Source organism: Macrobrachium rosenbergii, chromosome 14, assembly GCF_040412425.1.
Source record: "Macrobrachium rosenbergii isolate ZJJX-2024 chromosome 14, ASM4041242v1, whole genome shotgun sequence".
In the NCBI taxonomy this organism is placed as follows: Eukaryota; Metazoa; Arthropoda; class Malacostraca; order Decapoda; family Palaemonidae; genus Macrobrachium; species Macrobrachium rosenbergii.
Window position 1 is genome coordinate 26,995,678 of NC_089754.1, and position 23,553 is coordinate 27,019,230.

At 36.1% G+C, this 23,553-nt stretch overlaps 1 protein-coding gene across 5 annotated transcripts in view; it reads right to left on the minus strand.

Annotated features, from left to right (window-relative positions):
- The window catches only part of LOC136845831 (steroid hormone receptor ERR2-like), a 345,697-nt gene that overhangs the window by 84,595 nt on the left and 237,549 nt on the right, over positions 1-23,553 (minus strand). The window contains exon 1 of one of the 5 annotated variants that reach the window (XM_067116217.1): positions 7,357-7,650. The exons of the other annotated variants lie outside the window; for them this stretch is intronic. Coding sequence (XP_066972318.1) covers positions 7,357-7,515 — 159 coding nt within the window. The 5' untranslated portion in view covers positions 7,516-7,650. Of the gene's footprint in view, positions 1-7,356; positions 7,651-23,553 lie in introns of those variants that run through there. 5 annotated transcript variants of the gene reach the window in all.

Sequence of the window (23,553 nt, forward strand, 5' to 3'; positions counted from 1 at the left end):
ACTTTAGTAAAAATATACATTGCGCACTAGTATAGAAGACACGTAATAAAACAGTAGAGGAATGTTAACGTAGCTGGCAATTAAATGATAGAATAAGTTTCAAGCGGTTTGATCTCACACACAAGGTGCACAGGAGTTAAAAAATATTCTCTATTCCGTTTTGTGTTTTTTGAAAGCTGTGATAGAATGACAACAGAACATTGATTGAACCTAACCTGATTTTCACACAATTGTTAAGTTGTCCGCTAGTGCAGAGGTTGCTTAAGCTAACCAGTTGTAGCCATCTGTACAACCCGGATATGGTGTATACAATTTATGAAAACCATACCTTTGTAGCACTTCTACAAAAATATAAAAAAATATAAAATATATATATATATATATATATATATATATATATATATATATATATATATATGTACACACACATATATATTATATATATGTATATTCAATAATATTGGCACTTAAATACAACAAAATATTTTGTTTTTTATAATGGTGAAATCTGCAATTCCCGCAATAGTGTATATTTGTATATGTATTATGAATGTATGCATATATATATATATATATATTATATATATATATACTACACACATATACCGTATATAATATATATATGATAAAGTAATTTTAAAGTAAACGACGCAAGGGAGATGTTATAACCAAATTGCCATTTATTTTCCTGTATATATAGGAAGTAATTCTTTTATTAATTATTCTCTACATGATTTCTTAAACATATTATTACTATTATTATTATTATAACATATTCACCCAGCCCCTAGACAAATGTACATTGATGTACGTGATTTAGTCCCTACAAGAATTATGAATACACTGTGAAACTATGACCCAATATTGGGTGCTGGCCAATATAAATGTATGAATAAATTACTAAAATTATTAATAACTCAGGTTTCAGAGTTTAGGAGGAAAGTCTGTGAGAATATTTGCAGATGAACGATCGCAGCGCTAATAATCAAAGCAAGAACAATATACAAAAGACACAGCAATAATAATAATAATAATAATAATAATAATAATAATAATAATAATAATAATAGCTATTGTTCTTATTATATTGTAAACTAAGTTCAATTCTGTTACTGTTGCGAGATATTATTATAATTATGTTTTAAAAAGCATTTAAATACATTTGAAACGAGAACTCGAAAAATCAGAGGTAGCGTATGAAGGACAGCATCACAACCTTCTTTTTTTGATTCAAAGAACAAAAATAGGAGCAACCAAGTTAAACTGAAGCATAAAATAGTGAGATGGGATGCATTTGTATATCTATTTCTGGTTGTTATCATTATATTCTCTGCTACATACGAAACATTAATTCATTTGAAGTTAAAAGGCCAGTAAATTTCAAGGCTTTAACTCCGAATATAATTAATATTCAGATAGTTCCATTGCAACCAGAGCTCTCTCTCTCTCTCTCTCTCTCTCTCTCTCTCTCTCTCTCTCTCTCTCTCACACACACAGTCACACAAACACATTATTATTCCTGAACGGAAGCAACGCCACGTAAACCTGCTGAGAATGTTATTTTCTTTCTGAACCTACTGAAATTGTAATTTTCTTTCAAAACCTACTGAAAATGTTTTCTTTTGAAGCTGCTGAAAATGTTATATTCTTTCTGAACCTACTGAAATTGTAATTTTCTTTCAAAACCTACTGAAAATGTTTTCTTTTGAAGCTGCTGAAAATGTTATATTCTTTCTGAACCTACTGAAATTGTAATTTTCTTTCAAAACCCTGAAAATGTTTTCTTTTGAAGCTGCTGAAAATGTTATATTCTTTCTGAACCTACTGAAATTGTAATTTTCTTTCAAAACCTACTGCTGAAAATGTTATATTCTTTTTCTGAAATTTGAAAATGTTTTCTTTTGAAGCTGCTGAAAATGTTAATTCTTTCTGAACCTACTGAAATTGTAATTTTCTTTCAAAACCTACTGAAAATGTTTTCTTTTGAAGCTGCTGAAAAATATGAACCTACTGAAATTGTAATTTTCTTTTGAAAATGTTTTCTTTTGAAGCTGCTGAAAATGTTATATTCTTTCTTACTGAAATTTAATTTTCTTTCAAAACCTACTGAAAATGTTTTCTTTTGAAGCTGCTGAAAATGTTATATTCTTTCTGAACCTACTGAAATTGTAATTTTCTTTCAAAACCTACTGAAAATGTTTTCTTTTGAAGCTGCTGAAAATGTTATTATCTTCCTGAACCTGCTGTAAATATTACTTTCTTCGTTAATCTGCTGAAAATGCCATTTTCTTTATTAACCTGCTGAAAATGCCATTTTCTTTTTGAACCTGCTGAAAATGTTTTCTTTATTAACCTACTGTAAATTATATTTCCTTTCTTAACCTGCTGAAAATGTAATTTTCTTTCTGAACCTGCAGTAAATGTTATTTTCTTTCTGAATCTGCAGTAAATGTTTTCTTTATTGGCCTACTGAAAATGTTATTTCCTTTCTGAACCTGCTGAAAAAAATTTTCTTTCTGAACCTGCTGTAAATGTTATTTCCTTTCTGAACTTACTGTAAATGTTTTCTTTATTAGCCCACTGAAAATGTTATTTCCTTTCTGAACCTGCTGAAAATGTAATTATCTTTCTGAACCGCTGTAAATGTTATTTTCTTTCCGAACTTCTTGTAAATGTTTTCTTTATTAGCCTACTGAAAATGTTATTTCCTTTCTGAACCTACTGAAAATGTAATTTTCTTTCTGAACCTGCTGTAAATGTTTTCTTTCTGAACCTCTTGTAAATGTTTTCTTTATTAGCCTACTGAAAATGTTATATCCTTTCTGAACCTGCTGAAAATGTAATTTTCTTTCCGAACCTGCTGTAAACGTTATTTTCATTCTGAACCTGTTGCAAATGTTTTCTTTATTAGCCTACTGAAAATGTTATTTCCTTTCTGGACCTGCTGAAAATGTCATTTTCTTTCTGAACCTGATGTAAATGTTACTTTCTTTACTAACCTGCTAAAAATGAAATTTTCTTTCTGAACCTGCTGTAAATGTTATTTATTTACTAACCTGCTGAAGATTAAATTTTCTTTCTGAACCTGCTTAAATGTTTTCTTTATTAGTCTACTGAAAATGTTATTTACTTACTGAACCTGCTAAAATGTAATTTTCTTTCTGAACCTGTTGTAAATGTTTTTTTAACCTCTGAACCTGTTGTAAATGTTGTCTTTATTAGACTACTGAAAATGTTATATCCTTTCTGAACCTGCTGAAAATGTTACTTTCTTTGCCAACCTGCTGAAAATGAAATTTTTTCTGAACCTACTGTAAATGTTATTTTCTTTGCTAAACTGCTGAAAATGAAATTTTCTTTCTGAACCTGCTGCAAATGTTGTTTTCCTTTCTTTATTAATCTGCTGAAAATGTAATTTAATTTCTGATCTGCTGTAAATATTAGAACCTGCTGTAATTGTTTTTGTTATCAGCCTGTTGAAAATATTTTTTTATTTATCAACCTGCTGCAAATGTTATTTTCTTTCTAAGCCTGGTGTAAATGTTTCATTTATTAACCGACTGAAAATGTCATTTCCTTTCTGAACCTGCTGAAAATGTAATTTTCTGTCTGATCTTGCTGTCAATGTTATTTTCTTCACTGACAAGCTTAAAATGTTATTTCCTTTCTGAACCTGCTAATAAAAGTCATTTACTTTCTGAACTGCTGCAAATGTAATTTTCCTTATTAACCTGCTGAAAACGTAATTTTCTTTCTGAACCTGCTGTAAATGTTATTTTCTCTATTAACCTACTGAAAATGTTATTTCCTTTCTGAACCTGCCGAAAAAGTAATTTTTTTCTGTACCTGCCGTAAATATTATTTTCTTCATCATTAACCTGCTGAAGATGTAATTTTCTTTATGAACCTGCTGTAAATGTTATTTTCTTCATTAACCTGCTGAAAATGTAATTTTCTTTCTGAACCTGCTGAAAATATAATTTAATTTCTGAACCTGATATAAATGTTAATTTCTTTACCAACCTGCTGAAAATTATTTTTTTTTATCAACCTGCTGAAAATTTAATTTTCTTTCCATTTCACGCGCTTCAATGAGTTTGTAGAGTTTTAGAATAATTAAAAATCTTAATTCCCTTCACGTTACTTTTATGTAATAAATCTGGACTTAATTCATTACTAAAGCAACAGGACGCAACAATAAATACTGATACATACGTTAAATTCAATTGAAAAACCATTTGGAATTCTTATCACTTAACCTAATTCTTGCAAATTTTCATCTATTCAAAGACATAAATTCTAAACTGTCTCCGTCAAAAACCTGAAATGAGAGAGAGAGAGAGAGAGAGAGAGAGAGAGAGAGAGAGAGAGAGAGAGAGAGAGAGAGAGGCAGCTGGGGGACACACACACACACACACACACACACACATATATATATATATATATATATATATATATATATATATATATATATATATATATATATATATATATATATACACAGTATATATATGCATGAAGTTCATGGCGGCAGTGTTAGTGTCGGCGCAGGGATTTTTCAACGCATTACAAGACGTCATTCATTTGTTACATTTCATGACTAGCCTACATGAATTTTGTATACTGTCTACTTTAAAATGTCAGAACAGATAGCTTCTATGATTCATCTTCATCTGCTATACCGGACAGATACTATCATGCGGCCCAGACATTTTGAATTTATACATTGTAATTAGATTTTAACTTTCAGAGCAATCATAAAAGACACTAACTCAAGGAAATTAGGGATTTGGGGAAGATAACAACCAAGTTTTAATTTCATTTATTTATTTATTTCTGAAAACTGGAAGGGGGTGAAACATCTCAACCTCAAAAGCTTTGTTTTCCAAGCGCTGACATTTTCTGAAGATGAAACCTCTAACTATCAATTCTAAGACTTTGGAATGGAATGGAATATTGAGTTTAGGCCGAAAGCCAAGCCAAGCACTGTGGCCTATGAGGTCATTCAGCGCTGGAAAGGAATTGACAGTAGGTAGGTTTTAAAGGTGTAACAGGAGGAAAACTTCGCAATTGCACTATGAAATAATTGTTATGAGAGGATGGATAGCAAGATGGAAGAAAGATATTAAGAATGGAGGTACAGTAAAATGAATGAAAGGCGTTGCAGCAAGGGACCGAAGGGACGCTGCAAAGAATCCTCAGTAATGCCTACAGTGCACCCCGTGAGGTGCACTGACGGCACTAACCCCCTACGGGATCCAAGATTTTAAATTTCATTAAAATAAGGGAAAAAGGAAGCGGGAGAATAAATTAGCATTAATTTCAACTAAACCAGTAGCTACATTGTCGGAAGGTATTTATAGTACTGGCAGTCATACGAGCCAGCTTTATCTTCGAAGGGTTCTAGTTTTCACCCTTAAGTTGTATAATGATACTATCAGACAAGTAAATGATTTCTTTATAAAAGACTACCTCAATACCACGTCAACCCATGAGACGCAAAACTTTATCCGAGTTCGTTACTAAATTTCGAGAAGGAAAGGCACTTAGTAACAAAAGCGAACACCGCAGAAAGATTCACCACAACTATGATTCGCCTATCCGTGTGTCAGGCGTAGTGCGGTTTTCCCTTTTCCATTTCGGACTTAAGTGCGTTTCTTACACAATTTTCGGGTTACGTCGTCGCCGTAAGGCAGGCGGATCTCAGAAGACTTCAGACCTGACCGGAAATTCTAATGTGCGCTGACCTTTTCGAAGCACGTATGGCTAATTGTGTGAATCTTGTGTTTTTCCCTGGTTCAAATACATCCTCCCATAATCGCTGAACGATGGTCGTAGTTCTAAATGAAACACGTTTTATGAAAATGGAACCAAATCTACGACAGAAGCTGACGAATGAAGTATGTTCAAATTTTTAAAGTAACGACTTTCTTCCGCTCACTCAACAAACAACGAGTTTTACCAACACGATAGAAACTTATCTTTTAAATCATTTGCAAATGCAACAGCATGCAATGCATCGAGAGATACTAAAAGGAACGGCTACCGTTTGAGAGAGAGAGAGAGAGAGAGAGAGAGAGAGAGAGAGAGAGAGAGAGAAACAACAGCAGCAGCAAGTGATAGCGAGAGTTCTCTCTAGTCACCTGGTCCACATAATTAAAGGTGTGGGGGGAAGCATCCAATAGCCATGCGTCGTTCAGCAAATACATTCACTGACTTGGAGATGAGCTGACATTGAGGACGAAAATAGCATGGTAATGAAAATGAAGTTACTATCAGATAAAACACCGTAACTATGTTCGACAAGAACGGTTAATAATAGCTTTGGCTGCTGACCGCAAAAACTATGATTTATTTAATGAAAGATGATAAGGGTTGTGACACATCGACGCTAAGAACCAGCGATTTCAAGTACGAAATACTCGAGAGATATTTCGGTTTGACGTCAAAACCTGCTTTTTAATTTGTTGTCTTTCCAAGAAAAATGCTATTTCTGGCGTTTCTACATATTTTGCAAGTAAGAAAAGCCCTTATATTTCATGATACAAATTAGTGTTTATAAATAAGTCATACTGTTCGGAAAAGGTGTAGAAAAAAAATATCTCAGGCTGAAGCACTTATAAACCTGAAAGGAGACGGTACTTATTTGAATCAACTGCACTGGATATTACTCAAAACGGACAGCGAAGAACATATGTTTGGGAAACGTGGCTTTAGTTGCACAGAATGAATTACTTTTGTGACATGAAGAAATAGCGAACTTCTGGAAAAATGTAAATTTCGTTAACTGAAAGAGCATGTGGCGAAAATTTTAAATAAGGCAAAGTCATCACCAGAATATAAATTAAACATATAACGACATTTCTAGAGGAAAAACGACTATTTTTGTCAAGCCGATTCTGAAACTTCTTGAGAATAGAATGATGACCAGAACAGGTGGGTGGGTGTGTTGACTGGTTGATTGCTCAAGGGGTTTCGAAAGATATACAAGTTATTTATTTTCTCTGTCTCTCGGGATGACAAACTTAGGAGGAATTTGTCTCTGTCAAAAGTTTCGGGTACAGTGTATTTGTCGGTTTCCCTCTCATTTCGGGGCTACAACTGCTACACTGCCAACAGTTCCTTTACACTAATTCAAATATATCATTTTTATCCGTTCCTTTTAGTGTGTATAGCAAAAATGAGAGAGAGAGAGAGAGAGAGAGAGAGAGAGAGAGAGAGAGAGAGAGAGAGAGAGAGAGATGAGGATGAAAACAAGGACCAAACAACGACTACGGAGGAGGAGGAGGAGGAGGAGGAGGAGGAGGAGGAGGAGGAGGAGGAGGAAGACTGTAGATGATCATTTGTCTGCCATACCTGTTCGTAGAGTTGATGGACCCACGAATCCATGAGAAAAGGAGGGCTGGAGGTGGAGGAGACGCCCATCACTGCCCCTCCACCACCTCCATCATCGCTGTGGCTTTCGGCTACCATGTGCCCGTAGAGGTCCAAGGGGGACCCGCCCCCGCTATCCATATTGCACGCCCGAGCACGACGCCCGTACGCCCACTCTCACACACAAGTCTCTCCACGGTGGAAAAGAAAGAAACAAACAGATATCGAGTATTTTAATATATATTGTATTTGTTATCTCTGTCTCTTCTGTGACAGTTGGGGATATCACTTCATTTTTTATATCGTCTGTTTATCGCCTCCGACGGAGCGTCACCGTCTGAGGGAAGGGACGAGTCATTTATGCTGTGGACGGAGCAGAAGCGGGATGATGCAACAAAGACGCCGCTTCAGATGGAAATAACTGAGAGTGCAGCTCAGATCTTCATGGCCGTCTTCCTCCTCCTCATTCTCAACCCCCTCCTCTTCCCCCACCGCCGCCGCCGCCGCTGCCGTCACCTGCCACCGGCTCCAGCTGGGAACTGTCAAAGCAAACGTTGTAGTGTCGGCGAACGTGTCTTCGTCGTAGACGAGGATTTTGGAGAAGTTTTTCTCCGTGTCAGTTGTTGATGTGGACGGGGAGTCTCAAGTACAACACGACGAGTGTCCTTACTGTGTGTCAAAGGGCCTCAGTAGACGACAGGCCATCATTTCTTTTGGCTAAATACACGCCACCACCACCGGCCCTGATTGGCAAACTAACGAAAGCGTCCTCATGAGATGGGCGCACACTGGATGGCTGTGGCACGTGGTGTGGCTGAGGACATGTGGGCGTAGAGCGAAATACACGTGGGGGAGCTCCTGAAATGAATAGTCGAAGCATGTATGGGAGGCGTGTTTATATATGAGTGTGTGTGTGTGTGTATGTCTGTGACCGACTACGAGCTTGCACGAGTTGTTAGTTGGCCCGTGTGTTCGGAGCGAGCATTTAGTGCGTACTGGCGGTGATGGGGTTGCTCGGTTGGTGGGTGTGCACGCGTGTGAGTGAGTGAGTGTGTGTTTCCCCTACACCCACTAACCCACCCAACCTCATCCCCACATCCACAAACCCCCATCACCTCTTCCTCCAACTTCTTCGCCTTCCCCTCCTATTCTTTTCTACTCCTGTACTTATATGCCATCAACTAAGTCAAGATCGTTCCATTCTGCCCTCTGGAACTGAACCAAACACACACCTCGCCTCCTCTCTTCTCTCCGTGCTGAAATGGCCAGCACTCCACTTCTGGGGCTCTTTGTGGAACACTCAGGACCACCGGCCTTTGTGAAGAAAAAATCACATTGACCTCTTTTCTCTCTTCTCCTTTTCTCTTCTTCAACGCCAAGGGCTGCTCGGTTATTGCAATGAATAAAAAGGAAAGGAGAAAAGGCAGAGCTTAGCTAACTGTCCAATGCACTGAGTCTTACGTCAGCATACGTATCACTACTGGCATTGAAAATTAAACCCTTTTCATTTCTGAAATTACTTTTACACATTACTAAAACTTAAGAGCGTTACAAAGCATTAATGAACTAGATCGATCATGATTTATTCTAAATGAAAACAAACTGTCGTCATCACACATCGCTTACAAGCATTCCATTCTGTTTCCTATAAACGTCGAACACATCGAATCGAAAGAACCGAAAATCCTTTCCTCGGTTGCACGCTGAGAGTCACGTGACGAGAAACAAGATTTGCCATTGGTCGGTAAGCTCATGCTCGTGATGGACTCCCTAAAGAAGGCGGAACAGTTGTCGGAGTTTCTCATGTCTGCTCCAGAATGAAGTTGCCAATTAGCCTAACTCGATAAGAAGAAAAAGAAACCAGCGACAAACGAGATTAAGGTGTCGGGCCTTATCTCAGAAACTATTAGGCCGGCTTTTAGGCAACAGCCAACACCAACAGCACGTGGGAATATACCTAAATGGTTTCGGATGATGGCACCTTCATTACCTCATACTCTTCCTTTTCTCTGCCGGCGGAATAACTTGCAATGGCTGACAACTCGCTTCCGGACACAAACCACTCATTCATCTTGCTTCCATTCTTCCAGCAAATGCCGATGAGAGCTTTATGCAACACACAAACACACACATTATACACACACACACACACACACACATATATATATATATATATATATATATATATATATATATATACACATACACACACACACATATATATACAGACATACAATATATATATATATATATATATATATATATATATATATATATATATATATATATATATATATATATATATATATATATATGTATGTATGTTTGTTTGTGTGTGTGTGTGTGTTCTGAACTCCAGCTGTAAAATAATTCTAGAATACTTTTTTTAAGGAAGTACTACACCCGACGTTGCTCTGGTGAGTTATCGGTGTCTACTGGAAATGCTGGTATGGCTTATGCACAATTATCGGATGTCAAATAAGGACTCTAAATCCATTGCCCTGAAAGCTGGGAAACTTGACCCTGTGCTGAGAACTATCACTCCTTTCATCTTCCATCAATTAAAAGGTTGCTCAGCTGACAACATTCGATATCTACCCTGACCATCATTTGCATATCTTTGTAATTTTATACAGCTAATTAGGTGCATATAAAGATAAAGTGAACTGCTGCTGAATCGTATCAACGTACACTCAGATAAAGTTTAGTGGGAAGATAAACAAAAGATATAGATGTATGAAGGAGAGTAGTGTTATCCCGAGTCACGTGTTTAAAATCGCTCGCTCTCTCTCTCTCTCTCTCTCTCTCTCTCTCTCTCTCTCTCTCTCTCTCTCTCTCTCACCAAAATGTTGAATTCTTATCCAACTTTGTCCCAACCAATCCCTCTTCCCAAGTGACTACAGAACATGAGGTAGAAATATCCAGCTCCCTACTCCTTCCTGCCAACCCACATACCAAGGGGTTGTTGTTGGTTAGCCTCGGGCTCAAAGTGTCGGCAGGGATTTAAATACAGCCGAATTCAAGGCCTAATAAAAGAGCAGAGGCCTAAATTTTAACCAGTTTCACAGATACCAGGGCAACCCTATCCCGGTTGAGAGACCGGCTATTTAATCACACCGACGACAGTTACAGTTATCGTATCCTTGGCGCTGCCTATAGATACGGCCTCCAGTAGAATATCTTTAAATAGGCCAAAAAACTTCGTACGCACAGACACACGACCTCCTATATATTATTTTCATCAACTGTTACTCTTTATCTTGTGCAAATGGTTCAATTTTCGTCTCATGGAAATGTCAAATGAAATCCGAAGAACAGTGTTGATGATTACATGTAATTTACTTCTAAAAAATTCAAGATAATTACTACCGTCAGAAAGTGCACAGTCATTTTAGGGCGTTTCAGCCCTTTCATATGCATAAAAAATATTTTTTTCTAGTTCCAAGAACTACTTTGCAGCCGCAGCAACAACAACGAGAGCGTTCTTGCAGGCCAGACTAATAAAGTCTTGTCAAGAATATGGACGGGAAATTCAGTTTGATTCGTATGAGTATTCGTGGCTGAGAAGAGTCATTCATCTGAATGCTTTTCACTCTCTTGAATTTTTGAAGAGGCAGAACATTTAAATGATGCTGTTGATTCAAATGATCTATCATCATAGGAATATCTCCTCAGAAACTTGTCATCTATAAAGGCTAAAGTCATAACGTAAGACGCGGTTGAAAAATTTCATCTTGACGTTTGTCATCCTACAAAATTTTATTTATCTTTGATTCTTTTTTGTAATATATAGGTCTGTTTGGTATTTCTACTATTCCTGAAAATATCACGTTCACTGCAAATGCCTTTGTGCCTTTACTGGCATATGGTTTTCTTGAAGGGTGTTATTGCTTAGCTAAGTTCACTGCAAACAAACTTTATAATTTCAATTACATAATTATATCTTTTTGGTTCGTTGCATCTATTGTTAATCTTTCAATCACTGTTGCATTTTAAAAACTCCGGCTGGTAAATTTTGTAGCAAAGCTAGCTTATCTTCAAAACATCCAGATAACACATAGATTGCCTTTGAAATCTCTATTTTTCTAAGACATTCATCAACTCTCGTTTATTTAATCAACTGACTTCTTCCTGTACAACTGGTAATAAGAAAGCCATTGAGGCCTAAGCATGATGCATAGGTTTCATCACCTCAACCTGTTTCTCGAACAATCATTTTCTTCTACTCCATGAATTTGAGTCATACCTTATCAAAGATGAGTATGAATTTTAGTTGTAATATTCACCTTAGGCCCTCTTCCGTTGAAAATTTAAATGAATACAAACATTCTATAATTCTGTACTTAATCCGATACTTGATTCTATACGAAGCTCAAAACTGAAATATTAATTGACTGTCAAGTCGCTGCAATATCACAATACGCAGTACAATGAATTGTTTACCTTTGCCGATTACTTTCTTGTCGTTTCAAGGTACAAGGATATTAAATATTTGTGTGTGTTGTATTTGGCAAAGAAGATCCTCAGAGTTTTTCGTATTTTGTTACTATTTTTAGGAGACCCGTTCAATGCAGCGTGCGAAATGAATGAGTGCCAGTTCACGACTGCTTTCAAATGGACGTGTCAAAAGGTTCGTGTAGTCAAATACTGGAGCAATTAAGAAAATTCTCATCTTTCAAAATCTATCATGATACAAACTTTGAAGCTGATATACTGACAGCTTAACTAATATTACTGCATAATGGGGGTATATGAAGAGGATAGCTGCGCATATCAATTTTATCGAAGATTTTACTAACTGTCTCTTTCATAAAGGTACCAAGGGAGGGGGAAAGAGACCTGAACGACAGTTCCCAGATCCTGAAGGTGGTAAATGATTCTGAAGTCATTTTCACACTACTACTACTCGCAAACCAGTTCTAGCATGAAGGAATTTCGAATTTTAATGGATCAAAATATGAAAATTTATGGATCAGGGACAACGACAACTACTGTTATTGTTGCCACCTGTCATATTACAACACGGCAACTACATCTTGAGACTAGTAAGGCCAACAGTAACAATGATTCGTGATGTTGTTATATAATCTCGACTGCTAAGACCTTTAGTTATTTGACTCTTTGGGAAAAAATAAAAGACTATGCCTGAAAAAGGCAAAACTTTTAAATCAAAAGTCATAAAATCAAAGAGTTCAGATAGATTCTGTTTCAGACAGTCCCCAAACCAATGAATTTCAGTATAAAGTCTAACAACACCAAAATCACATCAGTAAAATATGTTGCAGTTTAGTAGAGGAATCACAGCAAATTGGTAGTAAATAATGATGATGATTAACTTGACTCCACACAAAACAAGTAGGAAAAGAAAGCTAACCAAAAATAACAACACGTACTCAAAACAGAAAAAACCAATGTGAAATTAAATGTAATAACACAAATGAGTTGGCCACGAAAAACCCCATATATTATGTCGGAAGACTACGAAAACCCTTGACATACTACAAAAACCAGCAGCACAACTTTTTCTCATCTATTTTCCAATCTCTCCTATTGGTTGGCCGAGGTATTTCACAAAGGAGTTACTGGCTGCTGAAAGGGAAGTCAAGGTGTGGCGAAGACACGACTCGATGGCAACAGATTTGTTGTTGTGGCGTTAAAATGGAATTCGAAACTGCCATTTCAAGATCATGAAATGGATCTGTATTTAACAAAATTCATCTTTTAACAAGAGAAACACTGAAGCAAGGAGCTAACACGAAGTTGCAGCCTCATCAGTGTGAGAATGGTTTTTCTAAAACCCGGATATAATGACGTCTCGTAGTCTTTCAGACGCATGAAAGATGCTCTTAAATCCGGGTTCCATAATTCAAATTCCACCAAAGGATCTGAAACGTGATAACGAACCTTCGAGATTTACCAAGCCCCAGGAGAGAGAGAGAGAGAGAGAGAGAGAGAGAGAGAGAGAGAGAGAGAGAGTTGCAAGCCCTGGGCGAAGACCGCTCTGTGCTGTGAGGTTGCAAGTTTGGGGAAAGTGTTGGGCATGCGGATGCGGGGAGTCTCGGGCGAGGTGGGTGTGGCGGCGGGTATGCGGGCCTCCTGACCATGGCATGTGGGGGCGGAGAATGTATGTGAATGGAATGATCATAGGATGAAAGGAGTAGCAACCCAAGCGGACGATGAACGAGGGAAGTATGACACAATAGAACAGATATGCTTAGGAATGGGATATAAAATTTAGGCCAAAGGCCAAGCGCTGGAGCCTATGAGGTCATTCAGCGCTGAAAATTATGTTGAAACAAGTGTCAGTAGAGGATGGAAAGTAAGACTGAAGAAACTGAATATGGACGAAGATATAGTAAAAGGAATGAACGGGGTTGCAGCTGCGGGCCGAAGGGACGCTGTAAGGAACCTTAAGTAATGCCTACAGTTCACCGCGTGAGATACACTGACAGCAGTAACCCCTACGGGGATAGATCTGTTTATTCAGATTGCTGCCAGCAATAACTTCCATTGCGTTTTGCCAATAACACATTATGTACAGAGCACAGCAACATATGCCTGAAAGAGGAGAGGGGGATTAGTACCTCTCCACCACCAGGGAAGCCATCCCAAAATGGCTCCAGGAGCGTTTCTTGAAATGGCAATATACACTAGACTATGTACTGCTGCTATAACAAAGTTTCTGACAAAGGTTCTGACTTTCTTATAAGGAGAGCCCAGGATACGAAAGGAAGGCCCAAAATTACCTTTACTTCTTCTTCTTCTTCTTCGTTTAACGTGCTTTTTCCCATTTTTCATATGGGGTAAGCACGATGCCTTCTTGTAAAAAAAAAGGATATCAAATTAATTTTCAACTATTAGAATTATACACAAGACTCATAAGCACTTAAGTTAGCGTGGAAATCTTTTGTCAAATGACGAAAGAGCGTAAAAAATACCCATACTAGAAAAGAAATCTCTTAAATTATATTCATCTCCTTTCACATAAATTAACACACACACACACACACACACACACAGAGAGAGAGAGAGAGAGAGAGAGAGAGAGAGAGAGAGAGAGAGAGAGAGAGAGATTCCTTTTACAAAGTTGTTGCGATTTACTATAGGTTATATCCTAAGAATTCGTATTGTGTAACAAAATAAGTAAGCGATGACAGATTATAATTAATAAAATGGCTACCTTGCTATGCCTTTCTGAATGATATAAATGACTGTAATGCATGTAAACATTAGATGAATATAACATTTCTGAAAAAAATTAGGTTAAAAATTCCTTTGAGCCTGATGAACACAAAAAGGTGTATTTGATAAAATAATAGTATTTCTTTGCAAAGTGGTACTGAGAGGAACACAAACCCGAAGAATAAAAAAAAAATTAAATAGAACAAGAAAAAGACCGTATGAGCATCAGACATACACCTTCTTCCCTAACATCATACATCTGGATACACTGGCGTTATTCCGTGCTGCCGGATTCAGTTTAAGAGGTTGAACTGTTAATATCTTGAAACAGAAGTTAGGTTTAGTTCATCGCCATCCACTATTTTCGTTCTCTTCTTTTCGCGGAATTGATGAACAAACCTTATTTTGCTCGCAACACTGCTGAACGAAACTTATTTTGCCCGCAACACTGCTGAACAAAACTTATTTTGCTCGCAAGATTGCTGAACAACACTTATTTTGCTCGCAACATTGCCGAACGAAACTCATTTTTCTCGCAACACTGCCGAACAAAATTAATTTGCTCGCAAGGTTGCTGAACAAAACCTATTTTGCTCATTACATGGTCGCGAAGCAAAGCATGCAAGGGAAGCCAAAGTCTTAGTTTGGGGAGTTCAAAGAGGATTTTTAAAAGGTGAAGTCACTCGGGCATGTCTTCACTGAACAGAAAAAAAAGGAAGATAAAAACACTAAAAACTTGCCCATCCAACCTCATCGGATGGAAGATAATTAGTCAAAAATTTTTGGTCGCCGCCATTCAATGATTCTCATTTTAATGCTCTTTAAAACCGGAAAAATATAGACCGAAAAAAAGACCAGTTCAGTTTCTTAATGATCAAGACCACAACCACAAAACGATACTACATCACCAAACTCGGGAAATTCCATAAAAATTCCCTTAGTATTCAGTTGAAAGTGATGTCATTTCCCTCTTAGTCAATTACAGCTTGTTTGAATTCGGTCGAATTTACTGCTGAAAGAAACGGAAATTTGGAAGCTTGCATAAATAAAGGAAGAAAAAAAAAATGATCTCGGTATAATAGAGACAAAAACTGAGATAACAAATAATGATAAAAAAGACTTCTTGTATCATCACTCCGTCTAAATCGCGCAACAAAAAAAAAATCATTTAAAGCAGAACCAGACTTCCTACTGACACAGAATCTTTTTTTTCTTTCTTTCTTTCTTTTTGTAAGGACATGAATGATTTCCCCAGTTATCAGGCTATTCTTAAAACATGTCAAATTACTGTGGAAACTCATTGTTAAGTTTCCTCCTCATTTAAGGATAGACAATTTCTAGGTTTCTGTGTCCTTTAAAACTGACAGAAATGAATTATGCATACGGCAGAAAATTTGAAAGATTATAAGGATAAGGATTAAGCTTTTGTTTGTATATCTGATTTCCCTGAATCATCTTATTCAATGTTTGCCAGGCTAGTTTAATGCAGTCAGGCGCGCCTTAATTTCTTGTCCTCCTATGCACGTAAGAAGGCATTCTTTCGTTTTTAACCAAATGATCTCAAAATGAAATGCAAAAACATATTGTACTTGTTTTTACACACACACACACACATATATATACACACATATATATCTGTATATGTATATATACATATATATACACATATATATATCTGTATATGTATATATATATATATATATATATATATATATATATATATATATATATATATATATATATATATATATATATGTACTGTATATACGAGTCTTCGTCTGCTTACGAATGATTTTCCTGAAAATTTAGTCGATAATTCGGAATTTTCAGACGTTGCTTTCCGTCTCTATTACGTCAATCCAAACAGCAGTTCTTCACACTGGATGCCCTAAATTCTTATGAATAAAGACGTTCCTGATTACGAAATTATATTTCCACTCGTAATTAAAAGACCACCATTACGAATGACGATGAACTAAGCAATAATGAGAAAAAATGAGAAAATCTCCATCGCAAGCTGGAATTTTTAATTGCTGCACACTCATTTCTTGAAAGACTCGAGTCTTCATCCATTATTCTTCAGTCGCTGAAACTTTTACTCAGTTTCCTTGCACTCTTTCCTTTCCTTCTTTTAAGGCCGTAAATATTCCCCTTTCCATCTCTCATGCACGCTACAGTTCCTATCCGCTTACCACTAAAAGTTTTACTTATGTCTGTTCGTATTTTAACTCCAGTCTTGCTTCCTTTAAATAACTCAGTATTAGTCGTTTTTGTCTTTCTAGCTTGTGCAATTTTCCACTTCCTTCAATAATTTCAGTTACTATTTTGTTTTGCCTTTAAAACCATCACCTCCTTATCTTTCCCTTATTTTTATTCTTCTATCAGGTCCCTTTTCATTCTTCACTGGGAAAATTTGCACTTTTAATTAAATAATCTGGATCTTCACTTTTTCTTCAAAGAATTCAATTTTAAGTTACATGAGCTTGAGTGAGACTTCAATTTATCCAGCTGTTATCATGATTTTCTACATACTTCCTTTCCCCTTTGCTTTCATAAGTTTTAATTCCTCTTCAATTTGTGTTCAATTGTTTTAGTTCCCAGTGACATCACCGCTACATATTTACGTCTCAATTAATTTAAAACTTTCTGGCTTTTTTTGATTCTTAATGCTCTAGTTATTTTTACCTTTATCTTTAAATGCTCTAGTTATTTTTACCTTTATCTTTAAAAGCATCGGATCCAATTCGCTCTCTGCAAAATGTTTGGTTTATTTTCTCTCCCTCTTGAACTTGTCAACCGCTATCTTTAAAACACTTTCTCTTCATTTTCTCCGGAAAAGTTTTGACTCCTTTCATCTCTCTCTCTCTCTCTCTCTCTCTCTCTCTCTCTCTCTCTCTCTCTCTCTCTCTCTCTCTCTCTCTCTCAATCTAAAGCTTTATTTAGTCTATAGTCTAGGCTGTTATTATTTTGTGTACAACCCACGAGTGAAGGAAGGGAGAGAAACCTGATGTCTTTTCTGGTGGAGGTCCTCAGAAAAAAACTGATAAAAAGAAGATGAAGAAGGGTTAAGGGATCTAACAATGAAGGAGTTTCTCGGCGTTCGCTCATTCAAGATGTAGTTCTTGACGTTTTGTCTCTCGAACCTTTCATTCATCCTCACTTTCCCATCCAAGGTTTCAGTTTTCCATCTTTTGAGAAAATCTTTACCTGCCCAGTTTTTCTCATGTAATTTTACTGTTTTTCATTCTCTATTTAATCCTTGGTTGCTCGTTAGCTCCTTTTCAGTCTGAGAATATAATCTTAGTCTAATATAATCTCTCACTTTATCCTTTGAGTTTAAAAGCCTTTTATATAACTTTTGCAATATCGTGAAATGTTTAAAAGCCTTTTATATAACTTTTGCAATATCGTGAAATTTCCTACAAAATCAAACTCAATTTTTGCTGTTATGTTTATTATGGCTCTCTTAATGGTAATCCATTCTAATTTTCTTCGGAAACTTTATACTTTTCTTGATACATTTCTATTTCAATTGACAATCGTTGATTTAAAAAAAAACTTACCTCCGTGAAATCAAAATCTCTTTCCATTTTGCTAGTTATCCTTAGCCGAATTCAATTTTCACTGAAAAGGAACTGACGGACTTTTACATCTATCAGATTTCCTACTCTTTACATCTTATTAAAAGAACCAAACTCATCCCTAAGAGAATTACAAATGATTATTTTTCTTTCCTCTGCAAGAGAAAGTTAGCAATGGACGGGGAAGAGCAGGAAATCTGATAACTACTTTAACTTGTTGAAGTCTCTCGGTCCCTCCATGACGCCCGGAAGTAGCGAAAGGTAGCTTAGGAACGTAAGTAGGAACTGATTGTTGCTCGCGTACAGTGAGACGGAATAACTATAAAAAATGAATGAACGCATACGAAACCTGTACCTTAATAGAAAGACCACAACTGGTACATAAGAAATTTGATCTTTATGACGTCGTTTAACAACAAAGGCAATATATTTAGCGTCATTACCCTAATAAGGTGAAATAAAGATTCGAACGGATTTACGCAAATTTCTAAACAGACATTTATTGCAAATATCAACTAAGATGGTTGTTTATAACATAATGCATTAAACTGAAAGCAACAATTTCCTAGCACATTTCGCAGGATCCCTTTTTCGAAATCAGGAGAAACTGACGAAATGAATCCCGTTGTAAATTTTTATAACTGTCTATGATGAAAGTTGACTCAAAATGAAATTAAAATTTCTGGTTTCCCACGGCAATCACCCCTCAACCTAAATGCAAATGGAGTTAATGCCGTACCTTTATCTCTATATTCAGGACAGAAGTATGACACGAGAAACAATCCATACATCCTCAGTAGCTTTATGAAAATGAGAAAAGAAAAGGACAACTGAAATAATATGGGAAGTATAACATAGTAATAGGAGTGGCTCGTCAACTACACTTAGAATATCCCGAGAAGTGTAAAAACTTTCTTTTTTCCGCATATATAAAATCCTGTCTTACTGTAAGTAATACAATTAACTGTTTGATTGACATGTTTTGTCTTTTCAAGTACATCAAAGATATTCAAACAGAAATAATTTATCAGCACACACACACACACACACACATATATATATATATATATATATATATATATATATACATTATATAAATATATATATATATATATATTATATATAAATATATATATATATATATATATATATATATATATATATATATATATATATATATATATATATATATATATATATATATATATATATTAGATATACCTACATACTTATCTATCTATCTACCTATCTATCTTATGGGACTCAAATTAGATCTAAAAAACGAGTAATAAGGATAATGCATGCTCTAAGGGACGAAATAACAACAGATGGAGAACATTAGGGAACAATGATATCCGGTACAGGTTCTCTTGAGTTGAAAGTCAGTGAAAGTCAATTAAAGACTGAAAATGGCAAATCAAAGAAATGGATAGGCTGAATAATACTTGGATATCCAATAGACTGAAATAGTAGAATATTAAGAGCCCGGTGGCAGGATGGACTGAGGAATGATACATAAGGGGAAAATTACGGTAGTTCTTTATGTAGATGAGATAGTGAAAGAGAAATGGAGATGGCCTGAACATGTCCTTCGCACAACCCCTGGGAGAACAGCATTTGATAGTGTCAGATGGGCTCCTCAAGGAACCAGTAAGGTTAAAGACGTAGACCTACCTGGATGAGAAGTATGAAAAAGGAAGCTGAAAATGAGATGAGATTTTTGGAAGATAAAGTACAGGAAAGAAGAGTGGTAGGATTTTACAGATGCATAGATGTGCCAGTGTGTGATGTAACTGACGATAACTGCGTCTTTTCTGTTTTGAATGAAAGTCGACGGGTCAAGCAACGGAACACCGTGTCAGTCCTTATCTTCAACATGAATAAGAATAATAACCGGATAATTCTTTTGTCTACTGCAGTTAGGATGCTTCACCATGACAGACTAAATTCAGACTGTCACAAAGACTTTTGTTCCTGAAATCCATAATTTTAAATCTTGGAATATCCCGTAGAATTCTGCCGTAATTCTCTGAGGCACTTTTCACCTTCTATAATTTTGCTTTTTTTTTTTTTTATTTAAAGAACCATTTCAAATCAATATCTAACGTTCTTTCAAGCTCGGCGCAGATACGGATGTTGTTGAATGGGGCAACAGCGTCACTTCCAGTTTTATCGTTTCTCAGAAAACTTGCGCCTTACGTAGTTTACAAATTTGGAGATGCCTGGAGGCTTTGCTGTGGTATATGATCGAAAACTCCGGGCAAAATTTTGTTCTAAATTATAATATTTAGAAATATTTGTTTCTAGCATTAAAGATTTTTCGTTTCCATTTTGTGGCCCAGTGACCTACAAAATGTGACAATGGCATAATCATTTGGGTCAAATAATTAGGGTACCATACGACACCTTTCTATCAAATTTTGTGAACACCAAATGAAAATGCGTCAATAATAATTATAATATGGACGAACAACCTCCATCATAGTGAAAGTGACGTTTATTACTTTCTAGAAAGTCCGTAATAGGAGAATCGGTGTATTAAGTAACGATTAAATAGTGAATGAAGACTTGTTCCATCCCGTGAACGAGATTTCAATACTCAAGGGAATCAATGATAAAATATAACAGATTTCAGGAGTGTACCCACAGCAAACGCAGACAAAATTGACTTTCATAAAGGGAGTTAATAAACCCTAAGGTCCATTGGCTTTGCCTTCTGGATTCACACTTAATGTTACTTACGTATTTATATTCGCTAATGCATGTATATATACATATACATACATATACACACACACAAATATGTACGCGAGACGTATAACATTCTCATTAATGGTGAACATTTCATGTCCCATGACTTTCTAGGACTAAAGTAATTATTACAAATAACAATTTTATGTAATAAAAATGGATTAAAAATGACTGTTTGTACAGAAAACATAAATGCACAAGCAGTGGCACACATTTTCTCACAGTTCTTTAAGCGTATCATAAGATGCACAATTATTTTTGAAATTATTGTTCGTCGAACTAGCTTAACTTCTTCATATCCAGTGAGGGGTGTCTACGTTTTCTTTAGCTGCGACATAAACCAAAATAAATACATAAGCAAGGGATTCGCATAATTAACCACCGGCTGAAGCGAAAATCCTCTTCATAATTTAATATAATTTTAAATGACAGAACAACTCTCAGCAAACATAAAAGTAAAAATTAGAGCACATGTCAGCAAAAACGTAAATAACAATTGTGCGTTCGCACAGAGGGGCCAAAATATATCGAAGTCAGCTCCTGGCATCTTTTCATTCTTCAACCTCTTAACTGACCTTTTCGTGTCGCCAACAGTGACTTCCAAAGGTATTATCTAGCTTGCGCAAATCCTTTCCCATCTGCATCTTTTTCTTATTCAGCTCTGCCTCTCTTGTATCTTCTACATGCAACAACAGAATACTAACCCCATTCAGCCATGATAACATTTAAATTCTAGTATGAAAATAGCTATTATCTTTAAATATTTGCTTAAATTTTCCACTATTTTTATAAAATGCCCCTTTCTTTCCGTTCACTTTTTTTTCCTCGACTCCCATATCCCCCTCCTATACAGGTTACCAGTACGATCTTTTCTGTCTTGCAACTGCAACCCAAATAATTTATTTTTCCTCCATTCAACTTTTTTTTCATCTAACAACCATTTTGTTTATCTCATAATACCCTCCCATGTCAATAAACACATTTCTTTGGCTCTATGACTCCATCATGGAATTTTACATATTCCCTGCCTACTCTTTCAATCTCTGCGTCTTTAGCCCTTGCCATACTTCATCCATTTTCCTTTACATGCTTTGCATTCTTGCTTCTTATAAAACTCAGTTCCATACGGTATGCAGCCATATTTTCATCCATTCCTCTACAACCTTTCCTTCAACCACATAATGGTAAGATATACCTCCAGCCACTACTCTGCTCACCACTACATCCATCATGCTCTTCCATCTACTCTGTATTACCACAAAATCTAGCATATGATTTTCCTTTGCCTTTTTCTCTTTCCAAACAGTGCTAAGATTATTCTCCTTTGGACATCATGTACCTATAACAATGAAGCACGTTTTCAAACTCATTTCCACGAGCTGCGTGTCTCCCGACACTTATCTACACATTCTCCATTGCTGAAGACAAGAAAACCACGTCCTGAGCTATTCTGTTAAGATCAAGATTCTGGGCGGGTAATGACAGAAGAACAATATTCCAAGTCACAGAACAAAAATCTGAAATGAGGCATTAATGGCATCATCTCTATACCTATAACTATGCTAACGAAGGTAAAATTTTGGAAACATTAGGCAGCATGGTTTTTGTGTGGGGGGAAAGAAGCTTAATGTCACTGGTAAAATCAAGTAGTCTCAGATATTCAGAATCATTGTGCTACTTATGAAAGGTAAATTTGGACTATTAACACGGTAGGAGATCAGCTAATTAATAAAATCTCGGTTCTCCTGAGGTTGAGCCTCATGACTCTGATTCAACTGCTAGAGTTACCTCATGTACCTACTACACTGTCCTTACAAGACCAACAGCCCATGATGCTAGTAAAGACTAAAAACAACAAAGATTTCACAGCACTACACTGTGGAACAACCGATAAAATATTTAGCACTAAAAAACCATCATCAACAACAATCCACTGTAGTCCCTTAAAAAGTGTGAATGAGATTAAGTGAAGGGCAATGTTTTTAACTCTGGACCCATCCACTGATTGGGTTCTTGGACATAACTAGTTTAATCTTCGATTTTTTTGTAGGTATCGTCGACATTCGGAAGCAAAAGTCTAAAGTTAGTTAATGAAAACATAAGCTTAAAGATAAAGTTTTCAACAACGTGAGAAAACTACTGAATGATAGGGACTGGTCAGCGAGTGCTATAACAGGGACTTTCAATATTCTTTGGAACAGGTACAGATATCAAGCATTTCTGGTTATGTGAAAACATCGTAAAGAAAATAAAAACAAAATGCATTGGATTTAGGAGAACGTACCCTAGAAAGATATTTAAAGAACAACTGCAACACCCAGCTTCGATCTTCTCCATCCTTACAACCTAAGTTTCAGTAGATATTTTAAATTGACCTTGAATAAAAAGCAAATCTGGTTAAAACTAGATCAAGACAAGATACATTAGGAAAGGATTGTCAACTGAAGATGGTTTAGCCTCAGTGTCCCTGTAATTAACTTTTTTGACTGCATACTTAGCTACCGCTTTCCCCATCATCATTTCGTTCGTTCGTTTTAGTTTTAGCTAGCCTAATGTTAACTCGAGCTTCTAATAGAGGCAACGCTGGAGGATTTTAATTTGGCCCAACAAAAGCGAGGCGGAAATTTTTTTTCCCTCTAAGTTCGTTTTCCAAATTGTTACTCAA